Source organism: Fusarium proliferatum, assembly GCF_900067095.1.
Source record: "Fusarium proliferatum ET1 genome assembly, contig: FPRO_scaffold002, whole genome shotgun sequence".
Classification (NCBI taxonomy): domain Eukaryota; kingdom Fungi; phylum Ascomycota; class Sordariomycetes; order Hypocreales; family Nectriaceae; genus Fusarium; species Fusarium proliferatum.
In genome coordinates this window covers 3,977,290-3,995,308 of record NW_022194791.1, presented here as the reverse complement: position 1 = coordinate 3,995,308, position 18,019 = coordinate 3,977,290, and the positions used below count along the sequence as shown (strand labels likewise).

The window sequence follows — 18,019 nt, the reverse complement described above, 5'->3', positions numbered from 1 at the left end:
ATGACTCGAGCATATGCCACTCCCTTTCCACAAGAAGCTGTCTTCCCTAGTCGCTATATATAGTACTACCACAACTGAAAAGTATGCGAGAATATAAATCTTGATCGTTTTGAGTCTCAAGCTGCTAGGATAAATTATTAGCGCCTCTTGGTTTACGACGATTTATTTCGAGCAATGGGTTTGAATCTGAAAGTACTAGACTTTCTTGGATCTGTTTGAGTTGCTATCTTTAATAGATAGATCGAGCTACCAGTTGCCAATCATCCAAAGAACGAACCGCCTCGCTCTGGAATACCATGGATGAATGAAGCGGCACTCACGCGTGAAACAGGGCAGGATGATGATCAGCATTCGTTATGGGCCCGGGATTGCTTCATTGAAAAAAGTCAAAATGAATCAAAATGAAGATCTATCGCAGGCATCATTCGCCCTCCTATTGAAACTTGAGAATTCAATACTAGACTTCAAGTTTATCGTAATATCTATATTCATTGGTTGATTCGATTGCCAAGGCCCGTGAACGGCATGTGGGCCGCGCCTGCCGCTGTCACATTCCCGCCAGCGGTTTCAGCCAGCCGCTGCCTGTACCCTTCCTTCCAATCAGGAAAGCCAATTTCAACTTCGTCTCAACCAAGGTATTATCGATTTAATACTTCAACCTAACACCAACACCTGCGAGGTATCGTCTTCGCGTTAAATCACCACAGAATATCGGAGCTCAAAGAACGATTAAATCAGATCTTGTTCATCTACTTCGCCACGTCACCCAGTCTCTTGAAGAAGTTGTTGGCGGCGTATTGGAAGTTTCTACAACCTACCTACAGAACAGCGCTACGAGGGCAACAGCACCTGGCATCAAAGCTCTCTATTTTGTGTCTTACCTTACCTTCTGAGATATCTTCTTCATCTTCGTATCCCCCTTAATCAGATCCTACCTCATTATCACGGGAAAGAACTCAAAATGTCGGAGCTCAACTTCCCCGCATCCTCAGCAGCTATGCTAGAATCCAGACTTCCATCATCAACAAACCCGTCTGGAACCTCACGGCCATTTGTGACACTCACATTTGCAACTTCACTTGATTCATCGCTTTCCCTGGCTCCTGGCGTCCGAACTCGACTCTCCGGGCCCGACTCAAAAGCAATGACTCATTATCTTCGTTCACGACACGATGCTATTCTCATCGGCGTTTCTACTCTCTTGGCCGATTCGCCAGCCCTAAATTGTCGTATAATCGGTGCTACAAGCCAGCCCCGGCCCATTGTCATTGACCCTCATCTCAGATGGGCTCCTAGCAGCTCCGACAAAGTCCTAGAGGTTTCTCGCCTCGGTAATGGTTTCGCTCCCTTTGTCCTGACTGGGGTGTCTAGCCAGGACTTACCTACTGAGAACGTTGTACTACTCGAGCAGCATGGCGGAAAGTATATCCATGTTCCGACTACACTAGCACCCAACGGACGCATGCGCTTTGATTGGCATGATGTATTCAGAGTCTTGCATCAAGCAGGCCTCTTCAGCGTCATGGTCGAGGGAGGCGGCCAAATTATCAACTCCCTGCTTGATCCTCGATATCACGAATTAGTTGACTCCGTTATTGTTACTATTGCACCAACCTGGCTTGGTCAAGGAGGCGTTGTCGTGTCGCCAGATCGCCTTCAGGATCCAGCAGGTGTTCCGATTCCTGCTGCACGGCTATCGAATGTCTCATGGCATCCTTTTGGCGAAGACGTTGTCTTGTGTGGCACGCTTCACGCCTAGTGCCTAAAGCTAGGCTATATATATATACAAGCCTCTGATTATGTTTCAGCCATCCCTCTGGTCTTCTCAACATGTATCTGGGAAACCCTCCTTCTCCTTGCTCACCTTGTTCTCTTACCCCAAACTCCTATCTCTCCCTGTAATCCTGTACTATCATAATTCCTGCTGTCATTCACTGGCGCATTGAACTCAAATGCCACCAAGTACGATATGGACATTACAGCGGCAATAACCTTAACGAATTTCTGTTCATCTTTCTCCAACATTGCCAAGCACGCAGGATTATGAGTGCATGCTTCTCAAACATGACCCATCAACCTGACTTCCAAGGTCCGAAGCGGATAGTAGGCAATCCCAGTGACCACGAAAGCCGATTCAAAGCCCAGGTCACCAATTCGCTCTCCAATGGGCCCAGTGAACCACGGCGTGTCCATTGACGGGACCACCAACCCAAGACTGACCAAAGATGCTCCGATAGCCGCGAGTCCAGTTGGAAGCCGACGTGCTTGATTCCATATCGCGGGTTCATAAGAAAGGTAGTTCATCTTTCGAAAGACTATGAGTTCTTCAATGACAATGGCATCAAAGCATCCCGCCCAATAACCAATCACAGACAGAAAGTTAACAAGGGACTCCTCCCATTTAGCAGCCGCATAGATCGACATTGGGATCATGATAGCCAGCGTCGCGACGATGAACAAGAAGCGCGGCACCTTGGCAAATGCAGGAACAAGCATCTGCAAACACAAGGCGACTGAATAACTGGACAGGACCATGTTACCAACAACACTCAAAGCGAGAACGACAAGAACGAACTTGCCAAAACTCCCCGCTGGTGCGAGCATTTCAGCCATGACGCCGCCGATTCCATAATTATCCCAAGCCGTTTGCCATGGCTCGACATTGGGAAGAGCACCACCAATGGCAGCTCCAAGAATGAGCAGAGGTGTCGATGGGGTGATCAGGCCAAGGTACACGTACATAAAGATCTTGAGCCTGTGAATTGGGTGAAGGTTGTCAGCTTTGATTTATCACAATACAATATCGAGGAATCCTTACTTGGATGATTTGGGGTCGTGATAGACGGTAAAGTCGGAGACAGTCCCGCCAAAAGTCATGAAATACCCTGCCATTAGACTTCCATATCCGACGACACTTTTCACAGATGCCGGGTCATGGTCAGCCTGGTTCATCAGATGCTTCCCGCCACAGCCGACGGCAATGACAATGGCAAGCAAGTTCGGTAACCATTGCCATCGTTGCCAGACGTGGACCGCTCGATATCCTAGGAACGCGAGACAAAAACTGAGAATGCAAACTATGCCGATGCCTACGTTCACACTTATATTGGCCTTCTCATTCACAGCTGCGATGGCCTGTCCGCTTACGACCGACCCCACGAGCGTAAACCCTGTTACCGTTCCAGCGTTGAGCAGGATGGGAATGATTCCAAGATAGAGCCTGGCAAACCGCAATGTCAGCAATCTCCTTGCAATGATCTTTGAAGTCTTGAAACGCACCCGAAGGAATATCGAGCCTGTATCATTTGTCTCATCCCGGTCTTGCATCCACCGATACTGACAACAGCCGGGGGGATGCATGTTACAATGTTGAAAAAGATGATTATCAACGACACATCTCGCAATCCTAGTCCGTATACAGCCGTGCCGAGAGCACCAGTTGGCAACCTGAGATATTATCAGATATATGCGATCATCAGTAGGTTGGGTTATGCCACCAACTCACGGTAGAATACATAACAGACAGGTGAAGAACACAGTAAAAAGGTTGCTGTGCTGCGTTTGGGTTCTTTCTTCGATGGGCACTGGCCGAACCCCGTTCTCCTCGACACCAGCGTCAAGCACTCTCTTATACCACCTCGAGAATACACCAGTCTTTGCGTTCCTAGCAGTAGAAACACTGGTACTTTCTCCATTTTCGGTATTGTTTCTGGCGTGTTCGGATACATGGAGCTCTTGGTTGGCTTCCAAATCCTTGAGAACTGCCATTGTGGTGCTGAAGATCAGTAGTGCAAAACCTAAGGTGTGCTGAACGTGCAAAGAAGGACGTAAGTCTCTGACAAAGCTTAACTTGCTCTAGTATCATGATATGTCAAGCCCGACCTTAAGGTAACGAAGAAACATGTACCTCTTGAATGCGCCGCTCGAATCTGTTTGCCTACTGTAGTCTACACAATTCGACAGCCGTTCCATAATAGGCTCAATGACAGCCCCTAGACGTTGTGATCCTTTCTTTGCAGTTGACCTGGCCACAGCCATCAGCCAATGATCTTGAAAAGCCAAGATTACACCATCAAGGAGTGCAATCGGATGCGGGACCGGATTTTGCAGCTTTGTTCCCAATTGATGTGTCACAATAAATGTGGCGTGCTGGGATATATACTACTATCTAAAAGTAGGCTGCAGTGTGCTTGTTCTAAACAACACAACAGCCATGTTGTTATCTGGGGCTGAACCGAACCAACTTGGCTGATACATCACTGTACTTGGGGCTGAGGTATGGTGTGCTTAGTTGGTTCGAGCGGCTAACCAGATAGACCCATGACAACGACTGGCTGCGGCTTGTGCTGCTTGTGCTGCTTGTCACTCACATGCTCATCAGAGTCAGCCATGAAAATTTCTCTGCTTTCATAAGGGCAGGGACGGGCCAACACCGAACTGGCCCGAAACCTTGACGATCATGATTCTGCTCTAATGCAGATAAAAGTGCGGCGCGGCGGCCCGTGTCCAAGGTGGCTGTGATGAAACATGGGCATCAAACACTCGCAAGAATCTTGACAGATACAACATTACAATGCTGGATACTGTCTTGCTTTTTTTCTTATATACCTGCGACTCGTATGGAATGCCAATAATTGGGTACAGAGCGGGTCGGCGTCTTATGGATGCGGATCAAGGACAACTCTCTATATGATAAAAGCCCGCGGGCTTTTGACAGCAACCACTCCGGCTTCTCGTAACTACACAATACGTACAGTATGTTTATGCAGCTAGCGGGGATAGAGTGGAGATGTAGAATGTTTGTTTGATCCCTGTTACGTCGATGCAACATGATGTGAAAGAAGATGCAGCTTTCGCATCCTTCACCTAAATTTCATTACCAGGGCTGGTCCTAGAACGCGCCATTTAGGCCGAAGTCCTGCCTTTCTTGCCTAATGATGGGTAGATTACAAAAGAGGTATGCCAATCGACCTTGCAAGGATTCTATAGAGCAGCCAAGCAAAGATCTCACGTATCGCTGTTGCCTTGTTTTCTTGGCTAGCTTGTTATCTCCATCCACTATACATATTGTCACCATAAACAGACATGGTCCTCTGTAATAGTGTAGGAACGGGGCGTTAGTGAGTGGTTCCTCTTCCTGCACTAAGTCGACAACGAGTTGTGACCACAAAGCTGACTGAAAGATGCATTACTGCCTCCATAGTCCTGCGCTTTGACTGGACTACCAACGAGCCGGGCTGAGGTAACACAACACAAGCGAATGACTCTGCCGAGATGCCCCACCTCGACAAGGGTCTTCGAAGATTCCATCAAGAGCCAATTGGAACCCTTCTTGAGTAACAGGGTCCTGTGGATCGGCTAAAATAGACTACCAGTCTTGGGGAAATCGCGTTAGCCATTGTGACCTCTGCAGCCGGCTTCAAGCATCTTAAATGCAGAGAATAGGTAAAGGTGAAGTAAGCCATGGGTACAGCTCATCCAAGGGGAAGAGAGCCAGCATTATCACATACTATAATGTGCTGGGCAAGGGAAAGTAAAGCGCACTTCCAGAAATGGCAAAAGTTTGCGACTTTGTTGGTGGTCATCAATAGACACAACCCAGTATCTGCCAGAGTTATGTTGCAGTGAAAGAGTGTATGTAGTATCTGCACTTATTTTCTGGTATCCATGAGCACATGGGACCTGTCCTGCTTCCGAACAGCATGTGAGGATCGGCCGGCCATCGCAAGACACACTGAACATGATTTACTTGATATGGTATACCTGATCCAACATGTTATAGTACTCTTCCAAGGTGTTGGGAGGGATATCTGGTCGCTATTCCGAGTCGCTGTTGACAAGTGCCTCAGCTGCGAGACTTCGCGGTTTGATGACACAGTCAAAGTGCTCAGGGTGACTAGCAGCAAATACCATTGTCAGCCATGTGTCAACCACATTATCAAATACTTGTGTGCATGTTTCCAGTTTGGCAAGGGTGCAGAAGTATCGAGGGGCAGTGGGGATAGCTAAAGACAGGGGGAGTCAACATACCAGGTTCCTCCATTGGTAAAACGGACTCGGGGCTCAATGAGCTTCCCATCTGAAGACATCTTTTTACAAAACCGGAGTACGGACAACATCGTTGCTACCATGATCCAGACACTATTGTCGGCCAGAAACCGACCGACACAGACCCTAGTGGTGATTAGTTCGTTCTAGATTTCCAAAGCCGTGACCCGAGTCTCAGTTGGGGTTGGCCTGTCACGTACCGGCGCCCAAATCCAAAATTGCCAACAGGAAACGGTTCCCCAGCTTCATATCTGTCGGGGTTGAAATCGTGGGGGTCTTTGTAGACCCGCTCATCATGAGCCATGGCATAAGCGTTGGCATAGACCACAGTCCTGGTGCTTATCAGATACCCTCCCACCTTGTAACATCACTATGATGACAGCATCGTAAGGGAGCGTCTTACCCTGTAAATCATCAGTTAAATTAGACAAGCAGCAACAAAAATTTGCCTCAGATATACCTTTAGGAATGTGCATGCCCTTGTAGATATCATCGTGGAGCGACTTGTGTGGGATCCCTGCCGCGCATTAGTAGCCATTGCAAGGTTTCTTCATTGCCAAACATGAACAACTCACCTAGAGGAGCCAGTGGCGACCAGCTTTGTGAAGATTCCTGTCAGTTTATGTTTTGTGTCAGTGATTGGCCAAAAATGCGGCGTACCGATAAATCTCCTGGACAACATGCTCGATATAAACCAAAGCGGGCCGGTCCGAGAAGTCGGGAAGTTTATCAAATCCAATCAACGTATCAAGCTCTTGCTGTGCCTTGTCCTGTATTTCCGGGTGAAGAACCATGTTGAGAATAAAGATTACACATGTAGCCCATGTCTGAAAGCCACGTTATTAACTTTCAAAAATCAACTATTATGGAGATAGACTCACCGTATCTGCTCCCGCGATAAAAACTGCCCCTGCCGCCCCTTTGATATCATCAAGGGACCATTGTTGCTCCTGGCCGCGGGACTCCTTATCCTTATACTCACGTAGGAGGTTGTGTGCTAGAGATGTGTTTCTATGATGGTCATATCTGTGCTGCAAAAGACGTGAGTCACACGGCAAGACGGGGGATAATTCTTGAGATGTTTTCCCATGTCACCCACCACCCTTCAACTCACATATTCAGCTTGTGCAGCAGCGAATGGGATATCGTGAAGCTTTTTAATAGCCCAGCGCCACTGCCGGGCAAATCGCAAGGACCAGTCGCGGACAATACAGTCGGGGAGGTAGCGAACTAAACTGGCTCCTTAGCACAATTTTCTAAAGATTTCGGGTCCATCGTGTGGATATCTCGTACCGAATGGAACTAGATCAACAATACTATTGGCGGGAACTCCACCATTGCCAGTGGCATACATGGCATCGTTGGCGATTTGGATGTAAGGGTCATCGTCCTCGAGCACTTGAGTGCCATAGCTGACTTGCAGAACGATGGCAACCGCAAGCCTACGTAACGAGGTTTCCCAAGTTTCAGGCTTCTTGATTATATTTCGAATCGTTCGTCGGGCTTCTGTTATCTGCAGGCTGTGCCATTGGCGTACATTTGTGTTGCTGAACGAGGTCTGGAGTAACTTTCTGTGCATTTGCCAACGTTCTCCAAAAGGAAGAAAAGTCAGGGTCTTTCCCCATCCCATGCTATCGAAGACTCAAATGAGCAAAGTATTCGGATCACGGTTTCTTCTAGATAGTAGCAGGGACCGGCTTACACTTCCAGCAGCGTAAATTGGGGTCGGTCACAAAAGTTGGCGCCTTTCTTGTCCAAGATATCCCTGGCTACATCGGCGCTATTGAGCACGACTGTAGAACGACCCAGGGATCTGACATGTATGATGTCCGAATCTGTTGAAGGTAATGTTAGGGGCAAAATATTCGTCTGCATGTACAGAGGCCAAACTGACTGTATTCTCTCGACCATTTCGCGTATACTGCTGCCGCATTCTCCTTGGGTATAACACGGAAATGGCCAAGAAGAAACTCAGAAGGCGGACCAGGTGGTAGTGGCAGCGTATGTTGAGAGCGCCAATGGGCCCATGCAAGAAGCAAAATAGTGGCAATGGCAAGGGTCAGCCCAGAGAGAGCCTGAGATGGGTAGTGCTCTATCATGACTCGAGCTTTGAGAAAGTGAGTTCGAGTTTGAGTCACTCTGAGTGAAAGAGATGAGGATTTCTGGTGAGAGTTGAAGTTATAATTGTAGCAAACAAACCGGGGAAGGAAGCAGATGTTGAGCTAAATGAAAGAACAGGCAATGACCTCAAGTTGCTTCACTGAATCACGCACGACATGACCTCAGGCATATTCCCAACAGGGACAGAGCAACCAACTATGAACTATCCACAGCAAACGCTGTTGTTGGCTTTCTGATGTATCATTCTTAAGACCAACGGGCAAGGCAGCGGCGGTCGAACAGGGGGGAATGAAGGAGAGGCCAAGAAGCTTTTGGTTACCGGTGATGAACAGACTGATCTTCTTTTCCGTCCCCACCTTCCCATGTGCATGCATTGACCCTGATTGCATGAGAGATAAGAAATTGCTAGAGCTGTAGTCTTCATATTACCCACCAGTTCCCAAAGGACTTGGCTGTCGTGTTAATACAGAAAAGGCTTTAGCCGATAATATGACGCAGTTTGTGGATAAGTGATTTAGCCTAAGGAGCATCAGCTTGATCCTTCAATGTCAGTTGATATGATGCAATGGAATGTTTGTCTTGTTGTCTCGGTTGTTGTCACATTTTGTCTGCGGCAAGACAATTCCCACGATGCAATTGGCTACTTTTGTTCCCTCTACAGAACCTCGGTTCCGTTCCTTCGGGCCCAGATCCTGGCTGCGTTGCCTCGTTACGCGAAAGTCAGAGCATCCACCACGAGCTGCAACCCCTGGGAAACACCTGAGCGCACCATCTCGTTTAGTAAAGTTTAGTAAACAAAAAGAACGAAAAGGGCCCCCTAAGCCAGCACTTAACTTCCTTCTAAGCTAAGGATGTAGTTGCTGCAGCTGTACACGCCCTCAGGGAGCAAGAAAACACCGAAACTTGACGTAAGGTGACAAAATACTTAGCAAAAGGTATCCTAAGTTTATACTAAATTTAGGCACAATTTATGCTAACTTACCTAAGTCTTTCTGTCATTTAGGGTCGAGGTCCTGAGTTTTCTTTCCTCCCCTAAACAAGGTCGTTGACGAACTGATTCATGTGCTGATTTAGCTACGGACCGGCGGCTCAGAAATAGAGGATGGGCGAGACAATGTGGTTCAATACCGACGCTAAAGTGAGGAGCCGGCACTTGTCTTGTCATAACTGTCTTTGGTCTGGTCTGTTGCATATGCACCTGTAATCAGGCCTAGGTTCAATAGTGCCTTTAGACACTCAGTAAATATGGGTACATGTACAGCTCATGATGCTCCATGAGTTGCGGAATTGTCTCTTCTGATGATGCTCGAAATAGAATACGCTCCTGGGGACGTGATTGGAGGAAGCAGTTCCTTCTCAATTTAAAACACTTTCCATCATCGCTGCCCCATTTTACGTATCAACGAAGGCTGTATGAGGGACAAGAAGGCAGGACAAAATGGAAACAACCCCACACCAAAACGTGCTGACTTTCACCTTCCACTTGCGCATGCCCCTCAGCTCTCTAACCGTCCTCGGGCAGGTGGGATCCATCTTGTCCACATGACTTGGGTCTCGACAACAGCAACTCAAGTTGACAACTTCTTCACCGCAAGCTGAACGTGTCAATCAATATTGTGAACAAACCGTCTTAAAGTCTGCGGCGTCACCGGCAAATCCTTGCGCGTAAACGCTGAGAAAAGCAAATAAACGAACTTGTTTCAACCATTGCTTTTGCGCTCGGCCTCTCTCTGACGCTACCTACAGACACGAGGGCCGTCGGCTTCCAGCTGTTAATACCAACCCCTGACGTGACAATTCAACTACGGGGTACTGATACTACATCCTCAACTACACACAGACAGCATCATATTGCGAAAGTAACACCAGCCTTGATTCAGCCGCAATAACCCGTTCTGCAAATCTCTTCCAACCCACCTCTACGATGGCTTCTCACGCTAGCACTCCACACATCACCATTCTGGGCTCTCTCAACATGGATCTCGTTTCCTATGTCCCACATCATCCCCTTCCTGGTGAAACCCTCACCTCAAACCATTTCAACACTTCGCCAGGCGGTAAGGGCGCTAACCAAGCTGTTGCTTGTGGCAAGCTCTCTCGAGACTCGGACCTGTCCAATCCTTCGGCTGTCGTCTCTATGGTGGGTGCTGTTGGCGCCGATCCTTATGGCACCCTCCTGCTTGACAGCCTTCGCTCTTTTGGCGTTGCTGTCGATTCTGTAGCCATCCGCCAAGACCAGAAGTCTGGCCTAGCTATCATCATTGTGGATGAGCCCTCTGGCCAGAACCGCATTATCTTGTCTCCTGAAGCCAATCACTCTCTTCAGCCTGCTGAGTTTGAGGCCCTTCCTGGCCCCCGTCCTGACCTCCTGATCATGCAGCTCGAAATTCCTTTCGATACTGTCATGCAGGCTTTGAAAGCTGCCAAAAAGGATGGTGTTCCCGTACTTCTCAACCCAGCACCGGCTCAGCCCTTGCCTATGGATGCCTACAATGGGCTGGCCCATCTCGTTGTTAATGAGACCGAGGCCGCCATTCTTGCAGATTGTGCTGAGTCTGAGCTTGATGACCTTCAAGGCTTGGACCGCATTGGCCGTGTCTTCATTGATCGCGGAGTCCACAATGTCATCATCACCCTCGGAGGTCGTGGTGTCTATTTCGTCAATAAACAAGGCCAGAGCGCATTGCTTCCAGCGACTAAGACAACCGTAGTGGACACCACGGCCGCTGGTGATACCTTTGTTGGTTCTTACGCCCTGGCCGTTGTAGCCGCCAAAGATGGCCAATTTAATATTGAAGCAGCTGTCGCGGCAGCCAATCGAGCAGCTGCCTTGACCGTTGCGCGAAAGGGTGCTCAGATCTCCATCCCCTGGAAAGACGAACTTTAGACAAGGTAGCAATACCGCTTTCTTCGTAGACAATCCAACAAAAAGTATTCGAATCTCACTACGTGTACAGTTTCTCTATTTCGTCTGCTACCTAGGTCAGTCTAGAACCATGACGCCCATCCCCATTTGCTTGCATCCTTTTTGCCTCTGCTACGCGCTGGCGATGCTACTCGGGGCTCCTCCACTTCCTGCTCCCTTGTCGTTATGGACAAACCCGCCATCAAAGGTAGCAAGCCCCTGAGGGTGTCAGCGCCGAGTGACCGCCTCTTCCATAACGTGCTGCTGTCAGATTTGCCAGAAAAGGTCCTTCGGCCTTGAGTAGCAGGAACATCACTTCCATCTCGGCTGCGCTCTTCTTTTGGTCGTGTATGGACCGAATCGTTCACCCCCGCGCCCCTAAAGGTTCTCGGCCCTGGCAGACCTTCACGACTCTGCCTTGACAAGTAGCTTGACGCATAGCTACCACACCTGGACGACCCTTGCCTCAACCTCTGATGAGATTGAGAGGGCGTTTCTCTATTATGGTGATCGACCTCGGAGCAGCGTCGCTGAAGGCTTGCCTTTCTGAGGGGAATCCGAGGCGTAGGGCTATGATTCCAAGTGGACTTTCCATGTGTGCCATCGCCAGTTTTTTCTGAATGTTTCTGTTGCAAACAGCATGTCTGCTCTGAATCCCTGGGACCGTATTTTGCTGCTGCAATTTGTGCCATTACCTTCCTGGCGCTCGTGGTTCCCCAGTGCCTTTCTACCAGTGGCAATAGTGGGTTGGATCTTGAAACCGGAGGGGGAGACCAAAGCGACATTGCATTGTGGAGTTTCACGGAGGCTGTGGCTACCGTCTCAATCTTGCTTTGTATGCTGAACATGTCGTCCTCCACAATTCCCATGTCTTGACAAATGGGAAACGCCGAGTTTCGATACGACAGCCGCACGGTCATGTAGCTCACGGTAGAATCACCCAACTCCTCCTTAAGCGCTTTTATCAGGTTGTCCGATTCTGACCGTGAACAATTCCGTCTGCATCGCCGCATAGCCTTTGAGACACGGACCTGAACTTGAGCTAGAAGAAAGATGCTTGATCCGGGGCCCAAGCGGTGACTATTCCCGTAAATCAGCGAGTGTCCTAATCAGTGTGTCAATCTCGTTCGTCGGTGTACTTACATGGGAAAAGGTTGTTCCTGAAGAATGCGAATAACCGAAGATTCTTCCGTTGGCAGAATTTGGACGTCCAAATCGCCGAGGCCAATATCATCGCAAATCTCCCCTGCTGTGTATGCCGTCAGTACCTGTTTGTTTCAGAACGGGGCTTTCATGCGTACTCTCTTGGTCATATTGTGTCAAATCAGCAAGATCTGTAAACAGATCTGGCCGCTCCTAACGGGCCCCTGGTTGACATTTCATCGCACTTTCGGGCCAACGTCTGACTGAGACCTCGATAGCCACCCAAAGTATATGGCAACCTTCTTCGATGGTGGTGGCCTCAGGTGTGATGGTAATCTTTGGTGTTGACCAACTTTCTAGCCTTGGCCGGGGTAGTGTCTTGAAGGACTCAGTCAGTGCCACAGGTGGACTTCTTGTGAATAGTGGCGACTCCTCTTCTCGGCTTGTTGCATGAGGCGCAAGCGATAAATCTGCATTGGACAGAAAAGCCCTGTCATATATATTGGTCAGAGGTTGGCGGACCTTGACTAGACACCGCATATCATACACCCCAGGCAATCCACTTGATATCGGGGAGGAAAATGGGTGGTCTTGTCCCAGTTGCCCCCCGGGCTCTGGGCGCATCTGTCTCGTCTTCCTGACTGATAGCTGGGGTGAGGGCGTGATCCCCAAGCGTAAGGGTGCACTATCATCATTCTGCACCTAGCATTTGGCTTGGCGCAAGGCTGGACTGCCTTGTTCTCCCATACCTGGGTCATCATGTGGCCATCTTAAGTTTTCTTTATCTGCATCTGCTTGTCCTGGGTTGATCTTGCGCCTCTTGGCGACTGTAAGAGACCCGTCCCCCTGAATTGACCGCCTGTGTTTCGAGCTACCTTGGTTAGATTGATTTGTCGTATGCCGCTTATTCATGTTCTCATCAGCTTTCACAATTCTCAACGGACTCGGCTTTTCGCAGACGACGCTGGGATCAGAGGCGCAAGTGCCCCAGTAAGACAGATCTTCGTAACTTTGGTTCGACATCGTGATGTATACTGTAGTGGCGGGTGGGACTGGTCCCTCCCTGTAATGTGTATCTCTGGTTCTTTATGTAGTGAAGTAGAATCGGTGAGCCTTTTATTTGGGCCTTTGCGAATCTCATACAGTTTCTGGTCAACGATGGTGGCGGTTCCGTGCTGGTCAAGGAGCTTATACGATGCGGTAAGTAATGTAAAATTGCAAGAATGTTGATAATGACCAAAGTTTTGAGATGCAGCAGTAGCATGCTTTATCCATACCCTGAGAAGAAAGACGTTGTTGTTGTGATGAACATTCTCGGTTGAGATTCAGCTACTGGAGACGAACGAAGCATAAAGCAAGCTCGGGAGGGACCTTAGGGGTATCAAAGTTACCTGCTCTTGCTATTAGAGCGAATAGAGTAGAACGGAAGATCATGCTATGGTAGGTACGCTAAGGTAAGACAAGAGGTGCAGAGCAACTGCCCTGACATCGAAAGCATTGCCCTTGAGCAGCAGCTACCTAAGGCACAACTGCAAGGCCGCATCTAAAGAACCTGAAGTCGAAAACACCAGAGACTAAAACAAGGATGGACTCTAAGGCAAGTTAAGTTTATGTAGCTTGCCCAAGTGTTCGACGCAGGTTGTCCTTCACAGAGTCGATATCGGTGTCCTCCATTGCAAGAAACTTGATCTATAGGCACAGAATTAGTAGGTAGAGCTTCTTGCATAAGTGGCCATATGAAGGGCATAAGACTTACCAGGTCGTCTGAATTCTTGGTCTCTCCATAGAGGACAGGCTCCGACAAGCTCGCAGAAACGTTCTTCTTGACTCTATCCTCCCAGACTCCATCCCAATTCCATTCCCCAGGTCGTCTTGGGGTAGCCGTAGATCCCGACTTCACGCTCTCTGGTCTATGCTCGCTCTGTTCTTGTTCTTTCTGCTCCTCCTCCGCAGCTGTATCTTCCACCAGCTTCCCCGTTGTTTTGCGGTGCGTTCTCCATGCGTGCCAAGCCCCTGGATTTCCTGCCGCCGCGAGGGGTACCGAGTCGAGAACTTCTTCTGTGTCAAAGGCACTGCGGATGTAGTGTAGAACTTCATAAGCTGAGACACTCTTTTTCCCAGTGCGCATGTAAGAAGGCGTTCCCGACGATGGATTTGCTGATGTTGTGGAGTTACTGGTCGAACCAGGACTCGTCACAGGCGCTTGTTTCGCTTCCACCATACTCCGTCGTCCTCGTCCGAACCAATCCGGGAATCCATGGCGCAAGCTGAAGCCTCCTGGCGGTAACCGCTCTTGATCCGAGGCGCTTACTGTGCCACTTTCTTGGATGTCGGTTGTGTACATGTATGTTGTCAAGGGTGTGATGAGAGGATGGAACATGTCTGTCGAAAAGACGACGAGAGGTGGGAGTTGGGGATACGAGTCGGGGAATGATATTTGAAATCTGAGTATAGCAGGGCAATAGGGGCCTATAAGAATCACAATATCAGTATTATAGATCAAGGCCTGGAGTCGGAGAAGTATACGAGTGTTGGTTACCTTTGCGAACGAAGAGAACACCAGACCAGAGCGTAGCATCGCCCGGGGTTAGACTAACAAATATGCCCTCAGGGCATGCTTGCTTGAGTCCAGCGCTGAGTTTCCATGTTAACCCAGTACTTTATGGTATTTCTTGGTAAAGAACGAACAATTCTGCGAGGAGCTGTTGTTTGCGCAGCGATGGCAATGCGCTCATATTATTGAAGGGAGGCATTGATGTTACAGGCGTAATCGCGTATCGAGATGCTGTGTATCGTGGAGTTGTATTATATCAGGAACCTAGGCGTAGGGAACTGAATTGGTTTTAGAGATTGTGTCACATTTGTTTGTCGTTGTTAGATCTCGAAGCTTCAGAGCTCTCGGATGCTATCTGGCAGGCGGTGAAGGTTCATAACTGACTACCTAGGTACTAACATGGTGGGTGCAAAATGTTCATGCGCTCCAAGTCGTGAACCACATACGGGCTAAATGAACCATCATTCTTATTATGAAAGACACTGACTCGGGGAAATCTAATCCTCTGTATTCATAAGAGACTGAAGAAATATAGGCACGCTGTAGCACGTATCATGACAGCTTTAGAGCCAAGGTCATGATACCACTTCCACTACCCTACAGCCATGCAGATTCTGCCATGGGCTGGCGAGGCTGGCTAACCGCGGGGTCATCTCATGCTGGTGGGGTAAGGTACCTAAATTGTGACATCACGATGCCGAAGAAAAAAACAAATCAAAGCATTTGTCTATTCAAACCCTGTCTTCTGAGTATCTTCCTGTAGACCCATAATCGTAAATCGTAGCAGCACCTTCATCTCAATAAGATGCAAGCCGTGGTCTATTCCCAAGCAAGTACTCCGTCATGAAACTTTTAAATCCTCAGCCACGCATGTCCTCTTCTCATGATGGTATCCCGCAATGCCAATGAAAGAAACAAAGATCAGGTTTAGTGTCCGAGACGCTGCTCGATCTTGGCCTTCTCCTGTGCCCGGATCGTGGCCATGTCGTCCCTCGAAGCGTTATACGAAGCCGTGACCTGGTTGAAAGGGTTGTCGGGGTGCTTCTCGAACTCCTTTCTGATCCTGGTCTTTCTCTGATCCAGGCGCAAGCCGACGCCGCTGCCATCCTTCTTCATCTCCTCGAGTCGTCGCTCTTCGTACTTGGCTAATGCGGCGGGGAATCGGCGTTCGGGATGTCGGTCGACCTTTTCGTCCTTGCCGCCTGTCAGAGCCAGAGCGTCGAGGGCATTGTCGATACCGGATGCGCTGATAGCAGAGGGCTTATCGTCGCCGTCGAGCTGCGCAAGATCAAGACCGCGCGACTTCTTAACTGGAGCCTTGGATTTCTTGGGGGCTTTTCCGGGGGTGTTGGCGTCGTCTTCAGCCTCCAGAGCAGCTTTCTCGGCCTTCTTCTTCTCAGCCTCAGCAGCCTTGGCGGCTTGAGCTTCCCTATAAGCGATGTCAGTAACCTAGAGCTGCGCCCTCGAGCGACATCAGCACTCACTTCTTGGAGTTGTTCTTGGCGCCCTTGTTCCACTTCTCCTCCTCGGCAGCTTCTTGACGGGCGTCGTTTGCGGCCTGCTTCTGGGCGGCGGCCTCGGCCTTGCGAGCGTTGCCCGCTACCTTCTTGCTGTTGTCACCCTTCTTGCCAGCCATTGCGAAAGCCTCGGAAAGTGGGTGATGCGTTTGAATGGTGGGGACGATGTCAACGTGGTACGAGTAGCAAATCGGAGAATAGAAGGCGTGCGAAACGGAACGGGATGCTCGGCTGTTGCTGCTAGCTAGGGAGAGCTGAAGAAATGTGGCTCTCCTGGGGTTTGTTTGGGGTTAGGTTTCGTTGGTTGGAAGGAGAGGAAAAGTTGCGATGTCGTAACGTCGGAGTCAGAGTCGGAGGATGGTGCCCAACTAATGACGAATGCCTGGGTCCTGAGTTTCTGGTGTACTGTGTGAATGTATGCTTTTCAGGTTCTATTTCTACTGTGCTTTATATGGCAATCACTTATACGGATAGCTTGAATCTGCTTGACCATAATAATAACGTTCTGAAAAATCATCGTCGGAATTTTGAATGCTTCGAACAATAATTCACTAACAGATCCAGTGTCCGTCCTCTATGATTGAGTAAGTGGTAATGGTAGCCATAACCTCTCAGGCCTCTCAAGGTTGATATCAGTCTTGGCCATTTGTAGTAAGTATCAGCGAACTGATCATGAGCAAGATAACAACACTGCCATCCAGTTCATGATACCACGGTATCACCATTAAACCTGGGAAATATTGAGTAGCATCACATCAGCATTAGTCCACTGCTCGTCACGCTCGCTTAAAATGCTCCGTGACGCTTTTGTCAACTCATGACGTGAACTGTCATGCGCGCATCAGAGCCTGTAAGTTGTGAGACTTGGGAGGTACTTGGATAGACTCGACATCAAAGACATCTGCCTTTACCTTACACTGCAGTAATATCATGCCCCTGCCTCACAGTACAATACCAGCGACTTGCATCAATAGTCGAACCAGGCTGCTCACATGCCAACCCTTCAGCCTCAAAACGACATGGGCGCCTTGCATGGGTTAGTTAACTACTAGTTGCACAGAGCCTCGGGTTACACAAGCAGGGGTTCTTAATGACTTGTTGGTGTCGATTAGTATTAGCTCGATATTGCCAGACGAGACGAGACTACGGATACAAGTGTGAGAATAAGACTGAGAGTGAGGAAATAAGGCTATTGAGTTGGCTGTAGCTTGCGATTGACTTTGAAGATCCCGTCACCCCAGCATCATCACCTCGCGTCACTCACCGTTTGCCTTGTATCGCGCTTGTTATCTATACCAATCAACTGCTCATGTTTCAGCAACGGCTATTACCACGAGGCGTATCACAATCAAGCCACACGCTCTTTGTTAGAGGCAACATATGGTTGTCAAGTTAGACTATAATGACCTTACAGACTTATACGGTACTTGGCTGGCTGTAATCGGCCCGCGACAACACCAATAAGAGATCTCCATGATCAATATACAATTTGAGTACAACTTTGCCCCCCTCTTGCATTTCCCGAACCGCGGTATCGGGACGCTCGAACGGTCACATCACCCAAAGGGGAGCTGTACTCTCACAACAGGCAACCAACTCGGATGCTCCTCTATCAGATGGGAGCTGAATCCATAGCCAATATTGACAATCAAAGTTGGGGGCTGACAAGAACTTGCACCTGTGCTTACCACACATGCCAACGAATCCTTTCCCCGGAATAATCGGGTATAG

General features: G+C 48.9%; 7 protein-coding genes across 7 annotated transcripts; 2 read left to right on the top strand and 5 right to left on the bottom strand.

The window, feature by feature from the left end:
- Window positions 1-961: 961 nt before the first annotated feature.
- Window positions 962-1,759, top strand: FPRO_02490 (uncharacterized protein; the record flags this gene model as incomplete). Its single annotated transcript, XM_031227403.1, has 1 exon — window positions 962-1,759. The coding sequence occupies one exon, from the start codon at window positions 962-964 to the stop codon at window positions 1,757-1,759; it is 798 nt and encodes a 265-aa protein (XP_031077843.1).
- Window positions 1,760-2,058: 299 nt separating this feature from the next.
- FPRO_02491 (uncharacterized protein) lies at window positions 2,059-3,768 on the bottom strand (the record flags this gene model as incomplete). The annotated part of the gene is made up of 4 exons (XM_031227402.1): window positions 2,059-2,755; window positions 2,819-3,220; window positions 3,280-3,447; window positions 3,506-3,768. The coding sequence occupies 4 exons, from the start codon at window positions 3,766-3,768 to the stop codon at window positions 2,059-2,061; spliced, it is 1,530 nt and encodes a 509-aa protein (XP_031077842.1).
- Window positions 3,769-5,817: 2,049 nt separating this feature from the next.
- Window positions 5,818-8,147, bottom strand: FPRO_02492 (uncharacterized protein; the record flags this gene model as incomplete). The annotated part of the gene is made up of 10 exons (XM_031227401.1): window positions 5,818-6,005; window positions 6,249-6,380; window positions 6,509-6,565; window positions 6,624-6,646; window positions 6,709-6,875; window positions 6,930-7,079; window positions 7,163-7,278; window positions 7,342-7,679; window positions 7,751-7,883; window positions 7,943-8,147. 10 exons carry the CDS (start codon window positions 8,145-8,147, stop codon window positions 5,818-5,820), a joined length of 1,509 nt encoding a protein of 502 aa, XP_031077841.1.
- Window positions 8,148-10,093: 1,946 nt separating this feature from the next.
- Window positions 10,094-11,056, top strand: FPRO_02493 (uncharacterized protein; the record flags this gene model as incomplete). Its single annotated transcript, XM_031227400.1, has 1 exon — window positions 10,094-11,056. The coding sequence occupies one exon, from the start codon at window positions 10,094-10,096 to the stop codon at window positions 11,054-11,056; it is 963 nt and encodes a 320-aa protein (XP_031077840.1).
- A 101-nt stretch (window positions 11,057-11,157) lies between these two features.
- Window positions 11,158-13,240, bottom strand: FPRO_02494 (uncharacterized protein; the record flags this gene model as incomplete). Its single annotated transcript, XM_031227399.1, has 3 exons — window positions 11,158-12,154; window positions 12,218-12,323; window positions 12,967-13,240. 3 exons carry the CDS (start codon window positions 13,238-13,240, stop codon window positions 11,158-11,160), a joined length of 1,377 nt encoding a protein of 458 aa, XP_031077839.1.
- Window positions 13,241-13,825: 585 nt separating this feature from the next.
- On the bottom strand, window positions 13,826-14,970 carry FPRO_02495 (uncharacterized protein; the record flags this gene model as incomplete). The annotated part of the gene is made up of 4 exons (XM_031227398.1): window positions 13,826-13,906; window positions 13,974-14,686; window positions 14,757-14,851; window positions 14,906-14,970. The coding sequence occupies 4 exons, from the start codon at window positions 14,968-14,970 to the stop codon at window positions 13,826-13,828; spliced, it is 954 nt and encodes a 317-aa protein (XP_031077838.1).
- Window positions 14,971-15,698: 728 nt separating this feature from the next.
- Window positions 15,699-16,407, bottom strand: FPRO_02496 (uncharacterized protein; the record flags this gene model as incomplete). Its single annotated transcript, XM_031227397.1, has 2 exons — window positions 15,699-16,200; window positions 16,256-16,407. 2 exons carry the CDS (start codon window positions 16,405-16,407, stop codon window positions 15,699-15,701), a joined length of 654 nt encoding a protein of 217 aa, XP_031077837.1.
- Between the last annotated feature and the right edge of the window lie 1,612 nt (window positions 16,408-18,019).